This window comes from Platichthys flesus, chromosome 14 (assembly GCF_949316205.1).
Source record: "Platichthys flesus chromosome 14, fPlaFle2.1, whole genome shotgun sequence".
NCBI classification, from domain to species: domain Eukaryota; kingdom Metazoa; phylum Chordata; class Actinopteri; order Pleuronectiformes; family Pleuronectidae; genus Platichthys; species Platichthys flesus.
Window position 1 is genome coordinate 2,285,097 of NC_084958.1, and position 12,679 is coordinate 2,297,775.

The following is a 12,679-nucleotide window of genomic DNA, read 5'->3' on the forward strand; positions in this document are numbered from 1 at the left end:
TCATCAACAGCCTTTTTCTGTTAGTTGTCATCGTTGACTGTGTGTGAGGAGCTGGGGGGACGTTAATAAACCAGCGTGGATTTCTTCTATATACCTCATGAGGTAGGCTTCTCTAAGCTCGACTTCCGTTGCGCCAACTACTGTTCTGGCGGTGAATTGTTTTCGGAACTAAAAGGCTCGTAGAACTATAAATCAAATAGTGTCCGTCCGATCCGTCCGTGCGTACCTCCGCAACGGACTCGGAGAAGCATACAGAGGTCTTTAGAAAAATCAGAGCTCTCAGAGGAGCCCCAGAGTGGGCGTTCCACGGCAAAGAAGGCGGTCCGATCTGTCCGTGTCCGTCAAAACGGAGAAGCATACATTGGCCTTCACTATACGACAAAGCGACGTGAGCCTCACGCAGCCCGCAAGGCTTGTGATTGGTCTGCTTACTACATCCCGTCCGGAGTCTAGTTTCCGGTTTCATGCCCCACAATACGCGGAAATCATGTAAGATTTAGAAGAACGAATATGGAACAAATAGATGAGCACTTGGCAGAAGAGATCCGAAAGTATGACCACTTGTATAACCCGTCACTGACTGGCCGATTTGTCCGCCAGAAATAGGCTATGAGGAGCCGGAGTGGCGATGTAAATAAACAGTCGACGAAGAAAAAACTTTGAAAAAATGTTTTACTCCGCCTAGTGTTCTGGCGGTGAATTGCGTTGCAACACGCGCAGCACGTTAGAGAAGTATAAACCAAAACGAGTCCGTCGATGCAACTGCGTGGCCTTCCGCGGTTGCAGTCGCAGGACTATAATTCAGCCTTTAGTCCTCTCGAATGGGAAAATGACACGCACCCTGAATCCAATCCTAAAACAAACACGTTATATAAATTAATTTAATCTTTTAATATAATAAAGAAAAGGATCATTAAGGGAGATATATAGTCCTGCATTTTAATCGTGCCTGGGCCTGTCCAAGAAGACAGTTTCAAAGAAAACTGGCCTATATGATTAAACCTGTTCCTCCTTTTCACTCACATAAAAATCGTATGTTCAAAAATTCCAGATGTCACCCAATAGATGATGTATCCACAGACATGACATGCAGCGCACAAGTGTCAGCCACTTTTCTTGTCCATCACACAGTCCCCTCGCGGAGATGACTTCCCAGCCACATTCATTCTGCCGCAGGACAATGAGCCCAAACACAGAGCCAGAGTCATAAAGAAGATGGAGCCGTGCAGCAGATGGTCTGGTCCCCACAGAGCCCTGATCTCAACATCAAGGAGTCCGTCTGCGATCACATTAAGAGACAGAGGCACTCTGTAACCCTGCTTTTTGAAAAATTTGTACTTGCTTATTTAGTTAGTACCTGGTGTAAACTGGGCCATATGGTCTATTATTCAGGATATCACGGTTCTTTGTGACCCCTCTGCAGCAGCCTGCTTTGACCGTGATGTGTCCCAGTCCTCCTGGACTAAATCTTTCCTTCTTCTTCCTCCTACTCATTCCTGGCCCACTGTCCCAGTGAAAAGGTCAAAAGTTATAAATCCCTATTGGTTTCTGTTGTAATCCTCCAACTTTAATTTTTTTTTTCGATTGGAGGCTGACAATACAGACATGTCCCAGTGTTACTTGGTTTTTAGAGGATCTGACTCCCCAGGTGTGTGTTGTGCCTTGAGGTGGAGTGAAGCCCAGTCCTGCAGTCCACACACATGGCTCAACATCCCAGTGAACAAGCTCGGCCCTGTATTCACTCCCAGCCTCAAGAATGAATGGTCGCATTTTTGTGAAAATCTGTATGGGGTATATGAAAAAGAGAGCGAGAGAGAGAGAGAGAGAGAGAGAGAGAGAGAGAGAGTACTCTTCTTGCAGGGTTAGTGAGTTTGACAGTCACTTTCTATCTCCTTGCATGACATTCCCATCAAAGATTAAGATTGAGAAAATGTATGAAGCACTAATGGAGGCCCGCTTGTGTACTCATGGCATGGTAAAGTTACAGCTGTCATCACTAACGCTTGCCACTGGGTAACCACCCACGCAGGCACACAGTCACACACAAACACACACACACACACACACACACACACACACACACACACACTAACGCACACACAGGCTCTCCTCTCAGTCTACTGTCCATTGGCTGAATACAGACGGTACACAGTGAGTAGAACAGGGATAAAGGTTTAAAATCTGGCCATTGAAAAAAAAGTTGACATCATTTATATTATGTATATAAATTCAAATTGACCCCGACCTCAACCACCTAGCCCCATGTCTTGTCAAACCTCTTGGCAGTTTCACGACATGTATTTTTTTTCAGAATAAAAATTGTGAATTTGATTCTGTTTTATCCAACCATGTTGGTTATTTATTAATCTCTCAGTTTCATTTACTGAGAAAAACATGCTCATGTGGAGTTTTGTATGTATTTTTAAGAATGTAAGTACTAAGTCTTGTCTTTAAAGGTGATACCGTTAGAAGAAAAATATATGAAACAACACTGTCCAAGCAGCTCACTATCAGACTGATTCATTTCAGATTTAAACTGTTGCTATGTTTTCACCTGGTGTCCACTCTTCTCAGGTTTTCCATCTGCTAACAGGAAGACCTTCAGAAACCCTGCTGCCTCTGTTTTGCTTTCAATTCTATTTGAGTTGAATTCTGTTTGAGTCTGGATGAACAGAAACAGTGACAACATCTACTTTCTGTTTAAACCAGACTATACTTGCTCAGTATAGTCAAAGGATATGGGTTTCCAGGTGTGTTGGGTTAACAGAGATTGTAGCTGTGTCCTATTTCAGGGGCCCAGCCTTCAGATGCTGCATTTGACGACCAATTGCGTCACAGGGGGATTACTAGGCCCAAGTACAATGTGGCAGAAAAAATTGTGTTGTTCTGTTTTAAATGATCCAATGTGTGGATCCTCCTCGAGCCGATCTATCTCAGGATAAACTGCGTGGAGGCAACGGAGCAAAAAAGTTAGCAATGCATCCGGCTGAGCTGCAGGAAGTGGAGCTGGTTAAAGTAGGTAACTCTGCAACAATAAGGACGTGGTTAAAGAAATATAAAAGACTTGTATGTAGACCAGGCCGTCTACAAAGTCATTCTGGCATTATTGTGAGAGTGTTGTCCGAGGTTGTCTGAGGTGAGAGCCCACAAGGTCCTTTGATGGAATGATAAATATCCAGCGGAATAAAAGTGGCGCAGTTGGACATGGCTGTAGGTTTGAACTGGATGCGGCGATGACTGCCTCTACCTGATTGTCAGATGGGGGAGGGGGGGGGGGTAGAAGCCACAAGAGTATATGACAGCACTAATTAATTAAGCACGAGTCTTGTGGAACTCCTTTAGTTAGGCTGCATGGCTACTTCTCATGTCACAGAGTCAGAGAGACTTGTCAGGTGGGATGCAAACAGAGAGAGACTGAGACAGTCATTCCTCTGAGGGTGGAGAGGAAGATCTGGTTCACTGTGTCACAGACAGCTTGAGGAGTGTTTGGACTGAGGAGAGAGAGTTTCCTCCAGGAGCATGAGGTAAAAAAAACAACAGAACATTCTAGTGTCTTGGAAAAAATTGATGAAGAGATACAAGTATGTGCACAAATCACTCAGTGGACAAAATAAGCTGCTAAAGTTGCTAATAAACTATTTCCAATCTGTTTCCACTGCTCTCTGTGAGTTGTGTATGTAATCTCTCACAAATGGCCTAACTGGATAAAATTGAGCCAAGGGACACAGGAAACATTGAGTTCCACCTGGTGGAAACCAGAAATTCTCTTCCAGTTTTCCTGGCCATTACATAGTGCACTTTAAAGCGTTAAGAAGATGCATGGGCAATCTTACATAAAGCTTCAGAGCAGTTTGCTTCTGTTGCTGGATGTGGAAGAAATAACTGGAATGGCAGCAGAAAGGGATATTTTTTCTTCTCAGTGGAGATTTAATTTCTCTTTTTATAAACAGACTATTTTAATGAGCAAGGTGAGCAGGAGACAGATGTAAGAAGGATGAAAATGGTTTCCAGCGGCTGTTACTCATCCCCCCAAAAAATCTAACATTTTAACTGTAAAAGTTTATTTTGATAAAATTAAACAACTTGATAATACATCATCATATACAGACAGTAGACTGCCTACAGCAAGTTTTACACCTCCAAAATACATGAAAAAACAGTGAAGCTGAAGGTTGTTTCGATTTTTTCCCTTCAGGAATGTCATTATTGTGTCCTATAAATATTTGGTACAAAAAAGAATGAATTACAATAAAAGAAAAATATGTGGACATTTTTGTATTAAGCCTTCAGAGCAGACCACAGTCACAAAACACAACTGGAGCAAACTGCAGCTTTTACTGGAACAGCCAAAACACAATACAAACGCCTGCTATGACATGAAATGATCCTGACTACATGGTTTCATCCCTCAATGGGAAACTAATGTTTTTCTTAACATGGCACTGAGGTTGACTGTTGTGAATTTTAACCTTTTTCTTCAATAGCAACAAAGCAAATGATGACTGCCTTACAGTGTTGGTTAATTACAACATTACAACAAAACCCCACAAGTATGGAATGAGACACAAGGTTGGGCTGAATGAAGCTAACAAAACAAAACAAAAACAAAATAATAAGGTAAGCAAAGTTTCTTTTCTCTTTTCTCAAACAAGAGCAGCGAATGAAATCTGTGCCAGAATACCCCTGGGAACAAACATTTGAATCACATCCTCAAACTGCGGGCGCGTGCCAGAAAAACAGGTGTGGGCAGGAAATAATACGAGCTGAAAATGAGGTTACCAGTGACTGAAAGACATTCAAGATGCAGCTGTGAAGTAGGTCTGTCACTTTTCAGTAAGTCAACTTTGAACCAATACGGAAAGGGGATTGATTAGCGTCTGTCTGTGGGCTGTCTGTTGTGTTTGTTTATTTATTTCATTCATCTGAACACAACCAACACATTCTAGTCCCAGAGTGATGTTACCCTGTAACACTGATACTGGTCTGATCGTCTGCAGTGTCTCATCACAAACAGACTACATCCAAAAATATACAAGTACTGATTGAACACTGACATAAGATTATTATGTTATTGTTGTTGTGCCTAACGTGGCTTATGTTGTTGCAGATAGGGGGCAACAGTAACATCCAATTGGGGTTAAGTGTGTGCATCCCATGAATGCATTAAGTGTCACTCTGTTTTTAGCTCTGGTTTGGTCTCCACTTACTCTTAAGAGGTGGTCACTAGTTGTGTCTGCCTGCTGTTTGGTGCTGGAGAGGTCAGGTACACTGAGTTTGATAGAAAACTGCTGCCTGCTGCTGGAGATAAGCCTGATAAGAGTTGATTAAGCTAAACCAGAACAGAGCAATCGTTGGCATGAAAACCAAACAATGAGCTAAAAGACCCAAAAACTTGAGATAGGAAGAGTTGGTGTTCATCGCCCCGCTTCATATTACCTGTAATCTTTTGATCTATTGTTGTATACAAATAATGATTAGTGCAGCTTTATATTTGTGCAGCCTGAAAAATCGCTAGATTCCCTGGTCATTGTTGAGAAGTCATGCTCAAACAGTCATCTGAATTTTCTAAATAAAAGTGAGAGCCTTACTGTGAAGACAAGGTTTCTCTGTGTCCTTCATTTAAATGTGAAGCATTTTCCCAATTGACATGTTTTTACCCGTATTGAGCATCTGTCTGTATGACAACTGGATTGAATTCTTGTTTTACCTCCAGTAAAATCACAGATAAAAAAACTTTGTTTTCTTCCAGTATGATGAGGTTCAACCACAGTTCTGACACAATATACACTTAATCAAGAAGCAAAAAATCTAGGAATGATGTTGTTAACATATATCTTCTTTTTGTGTGCAACACAAAGAAAAACAAATCTAAAAACCTGCGTTTACATAAAGAAATCAGTGCATTTATTCATACGAGTTGTCTTTTACTCTGTGTCCCGAAGAAGGCGACTTTCAAGGAGCGAGGATTCCTTCAGAAAAGCTCCTCTGGAATGGTCATTTTGTACAAGACAGCAAAAAAAAAAGCAATCATGTAAAAGTTGTTGCAGCCCCCTCCAGTGTCAGCCAGCGTACAGGCGTTTATAGTTCAGCTCGAAGGGCAGCAGAAAGGGCACTTAGTCAGAAAGAAAAAAAAAGTGTCTTCCCCACACTCTTCACTTCATATCTGCAGCGGTGAGTGTGGTCCAGTCCTGAAATAACTACATTTATATATGTTTTTTTTGAGCGACCTGGTTCCGCACACTCGATTCAGTCCATCTTCAATCCTGCATTAAAAGCCACAAGAAACACTCTGTAGAACAGTTATTCAGTAATCCAGGAGATATTAAAGCAAAAGCTTAATTTCCAATTCTCTGTACAAAATACTGTGCCATTTTGATTTTCAACTCCATTCAGGCCTGAAATGAATCACTGAAGAGGTCCACTCTGGTGAAATTGAAGATCTTTGGATCCACCCCTGCACTGGTTGATTTACCTCACAGTTCCAAAATATAGATATTTAGGGACTTTTGTCTCCTTTGGAAAATGACTTGGTGAGTTCCATGTGCAGTGAAGTCAGGTCAGAGATCAGGTGTGGCTCTGGATTACCGTATTCCATTAAATGGAATAAACATCTGCCAGCACATCAGTTGTTTTTTTCATGTTTTTGTATTTTCATGAGTAACAGTTACAATCTCTTTTACTGAGTTTCTAGTGAGACACAGCTGTCCTCAGGCCTGCACTGATCAAAATGTTACTGAAACTGTATGTGTGTGTGTGTGTGTTTATGTGTGTGTGTGTATGTGAGAGAGAGAGTGTGTGTGGTTCCATGGTATCTTCGTTAGGAGAAGTCACTGTCCTCGGCCCCATACAGGTCAGCTAGTTTCCTGAACCTAGGCCCCCAGTCACTAAGGTAGTGGTAGTCCTGCTCAGCCTCAGAGGACAAAGAGCCCAGTGAGCTCAGCGACTCAGCCACCGAGCCGGCGCCCTCGTAGGCGTAGGTGGCCAGCGAGTCGTACGGTGGTGCTGTTGGGTTGCAGTCGTTCTCCAGAACTCTCTGGTTGATGAACTCGCGTACGTCCCCGTTGTCCTGTGACGCCGAGCTGACCGGTGGCATGATGAGGCCAGGAGCAGCGGGAGCGTGTCGGCGGTGTGGTGGGTAGAGCAGGGTGTCAGTGGGGATGATGTCACGCCTCTGCTTGGCAGCCTCCTCTAAGGCAGCGGCAGCATCTGGGTGTCGCAGTGCTCCGATATCAAAAGCTTGGGTGTCCTCCTCGCCACCGCCTTCATCATTATAGCTCACCACGTTGTCCCGGACATCCTCCTTGGAGATGATGAGGGGTTCCTGCTTTCTTTGGCGTTTTAAGGCTGTGAATAGAACCACGATCACTGCAAGAGACAACAGATAGGCAGATAGGTCCAGGATTAGAGAAGTTCACAGGAAACTGATCCTATAGCAGAATCTACAGCCACACCAAATTATTTCGGCAGCTTCTTTTTTATTGGATATGAAAACATGTACTCAACAAGTTAATTGCTGAGGAACAATGAGCTGCAGTGATGTCAGGTCGTGAAGCAGACAACTGAAAATGAGCCAACATTCTATTAAAAACCCTTAATTGCATCAGTGGCACTGCTGGGTGGAGTGAATGATGTTGTGGCCAACAAACCAAACAGGCAGCTGAATACACAGAAGCATGACAGAGGTATTAGAAAATATAAGTAGATACCTAACTATGCAAGCTCTTCAAACGGACAAGTCTTGGTATTTCTTAATCCTTGCGTCTGGTCTGACTGCCTCTTGCCTTTCACAAATTTGAGCCCTGTTTGTTTCCAGGTATTTTTTATACTCTCCTGTTGCAAGTACACAACTAAATGGTTATTTTCCTAAACCTGAGGGGTTTTGTGATTGTAGAATATGCACAAATGTGATATTTGATGGTAGCAGCAAGTTTAGCACACCAGGGAGCGTGGAGTGACGATAATAAGACTTATAGCCTACAGGTGAATGCTGGGGTGGAGATGGAGCTTTGAAATGCTACACGAGCAGAACTGACAGCTTGAGAACATTAAAAGGGTGCGTTGGATTTATGCCATGGGAGCAGCAGCACACTGGAGTTGGCTGCCTGGAGGAGCTCAGCAGCCTCGCATCACTTTGTAATAAACCGTAACAATCTTTTAATCTCAAACTAGTCACAGGAAACACAATAGTGTAAAGATGATAAAATAAAAGAGTAGGGTTTAGTGGGAAGATGTGTATCATAGCTAATCTGGATACAGACCAACACGTGGGTCTCTAAACAAGGTGCAGACACATAAAGCCCTAAAATGAAAAACACCAGGGCTGCTAAGGCCTGCTACAGGCAGACACAAAGGACAGCAGCCTTTGATTTCAGAGAGGGCTCAGCCATAAATAATCATGCAGAACATTTGAATGGCTAAGCTGTGAATCAAGTGCGAGCAAGAGTGGCAACAAGAAAGTGCAGAGGCGTAGCTAAGGTCAGGGAAGAGAAGTAAGCAACAATGCATACAGAGCAGCACCACAAATCAATGCATGGACCATCTACAAAGGAGTAGACAGGCTGTGATTTGTGTGAGCGTATTAAGAGAATTAACAAGAAGTAAACACAGAACAAGAAAGATTTGTATGGATAAAGAAGGTTTTACAGTACATGATGTACAGGGGGGGGGGGATATGATGGCTGAGGTGATGATCAATACACTATTAAAGTACTCCAGCTTAAGGCTATGTTTTGACTAACATGTTAAATATAATTTCACTTCTCACACTATGTGATTTCTCTGAGGAACTGGACTGAAGTGAATTATTTGCTCTGGTATCAACACCTGACTTCTGCACAAGTTTGAGCAACATGTCCTGTCACATGTTCTCAGAGGAGGACGATTAGGTGTAGAGCTGATGTACTTGTGTCCACACACTGAGTGTTATAGCTCTGCACTCTGCTGTAATGTCTCTTCAGACCAGATGAGATAACTAAAAGGGCCGTCACTGAATGAAAGTACCAATTCTTCAATCATGTAGTTGGCCCTCAACTCTCCATGGAACTGTTGGCTATTATTCTACGTCCACATTTGTGTCCTTATATGAAAACTTTGTTTTATGGGACACTTGTGTGAATTATGTTGTTATAAGCAGTTCTGGCAGACGTGTAGTGTCAGGGAGGTGATTTATTGTCACCTCATTTTGGTTGGTACTGTACTTTTTTGTTTCTAGCGAGCTACAGCTGAGTTGAGGTGATGTCTTAAAATGTGACTCTATTGTATTGTTCTGCATGATATTGTATGGCATTGATGTTTTATCATGATTTATCATTCAGTGTCATATCATAATGTATTCCTTTATGCAATAGTGTTGTATCATATTGACTTGTTTGCTGTGGTACCATTGTTACACTCTATTATATGTTCTTTATGGTAGTATCATTTAACATTGTACAGTTTGTATAATTGTAGGGTATACTGATGCATGTTGTAAATATTATTTTGTTGATGTGCTCTATACACAAATTTATTGCACTTCTGTCCATCCTGGGAGAGGGATCCATCTAGTTGAGTGTTAACCTTGTACAGATTGTTAAATGAGGTAAATAGTGATTTAAGAATTTGGGCTATAAAAATACAATTTGATTGATTAACTGATTGATTTGTAGTGCAGTACTGTGTTGTATCATTTTTATTGTGTCCTGAAGTGTTGTATAGTGTTGTATCCCATGGTGTCATATTGTATCATTATCTCTCAATTTACAGGTGAATTCCGGGAACCCTCATACTCATTATAACATCGCTTATTCTGCTGACGAATATTTGTTTGACTAAAATAACCATTTAGTATTGCCTTAGCCAGGTTGCCATGAGTGTGTTGAAGTGGGACAGTGGAGCCAGTTGATGGCCGGCTGCTCTCATCTCTCTGCACTCATGTAAGGGGAGTGTGGACACTGCATTTCAGCACTGCCTACCTCCCTTGTCTGTGTGTCTTCATACATCCCTGTGCTGTGTGTGTGTGTGTGTGTTTATGAGCAGTCATTGTAAGTCTGCAATGACTGCACCTTCAGAGGCATAAATATGTATTCATTTTCCCAGCAGCCCACTGGACCGTGACCACTGCATGAATAAGAGGATAAGTGGGGATGTGGTGGCAGATGAGATGCACTCATTTCCATAGAAGGTTTGATTGTGACGAACAGCAGCCGCCTGCAGCTCGAAACTGACATTGTTTTCCATTACAGCAAATGAGAAAGGCTTCAATGCTCGTTTCAACAATGCTATACAAATGGAACCACTGCACTGGGCTGGTGCGAGCATGATCAAACATGTTGCACGCTGTGTGTGCACGTTTCATTTCATATCTGTCATTCAAGTTTTTTCTGCTATTTGCTAGTTGTGCAGAAAAATATTTTCCTTTTCTTTTAAATTTCCTGGCATTTACATTTTGTTTTAATCAATGTTTGAAAAGAAGCCATTTTGGCTTTACATTTCATTCTTTCTGTTAACAATTGCACCTGAAAATGGAGGACATTTTGGCCACATTGAGATTTGAATTAGTTTTGTAGAATTGTGTGAGTACCATTGTTGGGAACTCAGGTGTACAAACAAATTCTATTGCCAGTCTGATTTGTGTGGCTCAATAGAAAATAACTGAGGGTCCAGGAGGTCTGGTTTCCACAACACACTGTATGCTAACCTGTATTGTCTATCTCCGTGTTTATATTTCCTGACTTTGCCAGTTTAAGAAGGACATCTTGCAAACTAAATAACAGCAAGTTGGGGCAGATACTGAATCTGGAGAGGATGTCCTCAAGAATCTGGAAACAGGTGGCAACCATTCATTTTACATTTGCAATGGAATGACATGCTGAGATGAGCTGTTCAGATTGGAGGACTCTAATAGGACTCAGGAAGAAGGGGCGATGGCAGAGAAACCTTCAGCGTCTTTTATTTTGTAAGTGTATGACTATATGTCACTGACATGAGGTTGTCTATAAGGGAAACAATACTTTTATTTTTGAGTTACATTCATATTTTGTGTAATACTGACCTGTCGTGCACGATAAAGACTTTCCTTTATTTTTTACTTAAAAAATTACAGAATAGCTGAATCATATCTTGTCTTTCTGAGATAGATAGGTGCAATGCTGACCTTATTTGGGCAAATCAGTTATTGGCTGATCCACATTAATAGCAGTTTCTCTGCCAATGTGGTTCTGCTGCTGTATCACTTACATTTATTCTGTCACAGTGGGCAGCCAACTCTCTTGCCTTGTTACTTTACTTTCTGCATATTTTAACTTTACTTACACAAATACAGTCCATCTTTTATAGTTCAATCATTTCAACAAAGATGTATTTGCTGAAGTGAACACAGTGGGAGACAAGGACGAACACAAACATACACACACACACATTTTCCCATACTCACTCAGCAGTATGATGGCACACAGGAGGATGGCGATGAGTGCACCAGTGCTGAGGCCTGGAGAGCTGCTGAGAGCCTCAGGATTACACAGCTCCATGTTGCCATCGCGGTCGCAGGTGCACACCCTCACAGTGAGGGTCCCGGTGCTGCTCTGCATGGGGTACTCGCCGTCAGTGATCACCACAGGAACCAGGTAGATGCTCTGGTGAAGGCGGCTATAACTGGCTCGACGTGTCAGGATGCTGGCAGTGTTATCTGAGCAAGAAAAAGTCCTGTTAGAAGATCACTCCAGCACACCTGCTGCGCACAGTGTGTTAGACACTGTCACACAACAGAGGTTTGAATAAAAATCACTTTATTACCATGTTGCAAAGGGAAATGTGTAACAAGGCATAAGTGAAAGAATCAGGAGAAATCTGTTGTGTGAGTTGGGAGAAAGGAGTGACCGCAACAATATATTAATTTATCTCAGTACAAATAAAAAGGCTCACAATAAAAAATCATATATCATAAATATATATTTGGCTAAACACCAAAAGCTAATCACATAACAGAAAAAAAGCTGTCTTAAAGATACTGTAATAAAGAGCAACTTTGTGTAACTATGCTTCTCTGTTGCCAGAGACAGTATGTCATTCTGGGATTTCCAGTATCTTTGATGATCAGCAAGAATTTACTCTCCCCAGCGTTGAGCGTTAATTGAGAAAAACTAAACGCTATTCCATGGCTGAAGATGTTGATATTTAGTAAATTCCCTTGTATCATGTCCTCTTCTTCTGTAAAATGTGTAATTTGATCTATTGCAGTAATAAGGTGTGACCTACCTCCATTGTCTCGAACAGTGAAGTTGCTGCGGTGCATCACCTCAGGAGCCAAACTGAAGAAAAACTTGTGTCCTGTCAACGGCTCGTCAGCATCCACCGCGCTCACCGTCTGGATCCGCTGTAGGAGACAACAACATACATTGACATGAACACCCCGGTGGAGTTAAGTGAATTAAGAGCAGTCAATGAGTGAAAAAGACTGGCGGGATAGAGATTCCTTTCACAGTGCCAGTAAACACTGCTGTGATGTAAAGCTGCAAACAGAGAAGCTGGGATCTTATCAGCATCACATGTCTGTGCCAAATCAACCATGAATATCTCTGTCATCAGCTCAGCTCATAAAAAGATATATTACACTGATATAGAATTAAAAGATTGCATATTGTGACAGATGTCGTAAATGACAACAACCAATTCAACTAAGTCAATGTTCAGTTTAATATTC

At 41.9% G+C, this 12,679-nt stretch overlaps 1 protein-coding gene across 1 annotated transcript in view; it reads right to left on the reverse strand.

Moving 5' to 3' along the window:
- Positions 1-4,058: 4,058 nt before the first annotated feature.
- Positions 4,059-12,679, reverse strand: part of LOC133968931 (cadherin-6-like) — a 38,200-nt gene continuing 29,579 nt past the window's right edge. Inside the window, exons 8-10 of the mRNA XM_062405189.1 lie at positions 12,235-12,352; positions 11,414-11,665; positions 4,059-7,365 (exon numbers count right to left, since the gene is read on the reverse strand). Coding sequence (XP_062261173.1) covers positions 6,818-7,365; positions 11,414-11,665; positions 12,235-12,352 — 918 coding nt within the window. The 3' untranslated portion in view covers positions 4,059-6,817. The remainder of the gene's footprint in view (positions 7,366-11,413; positions 11,666-12,234; positions 12,353-12,679) is intronic.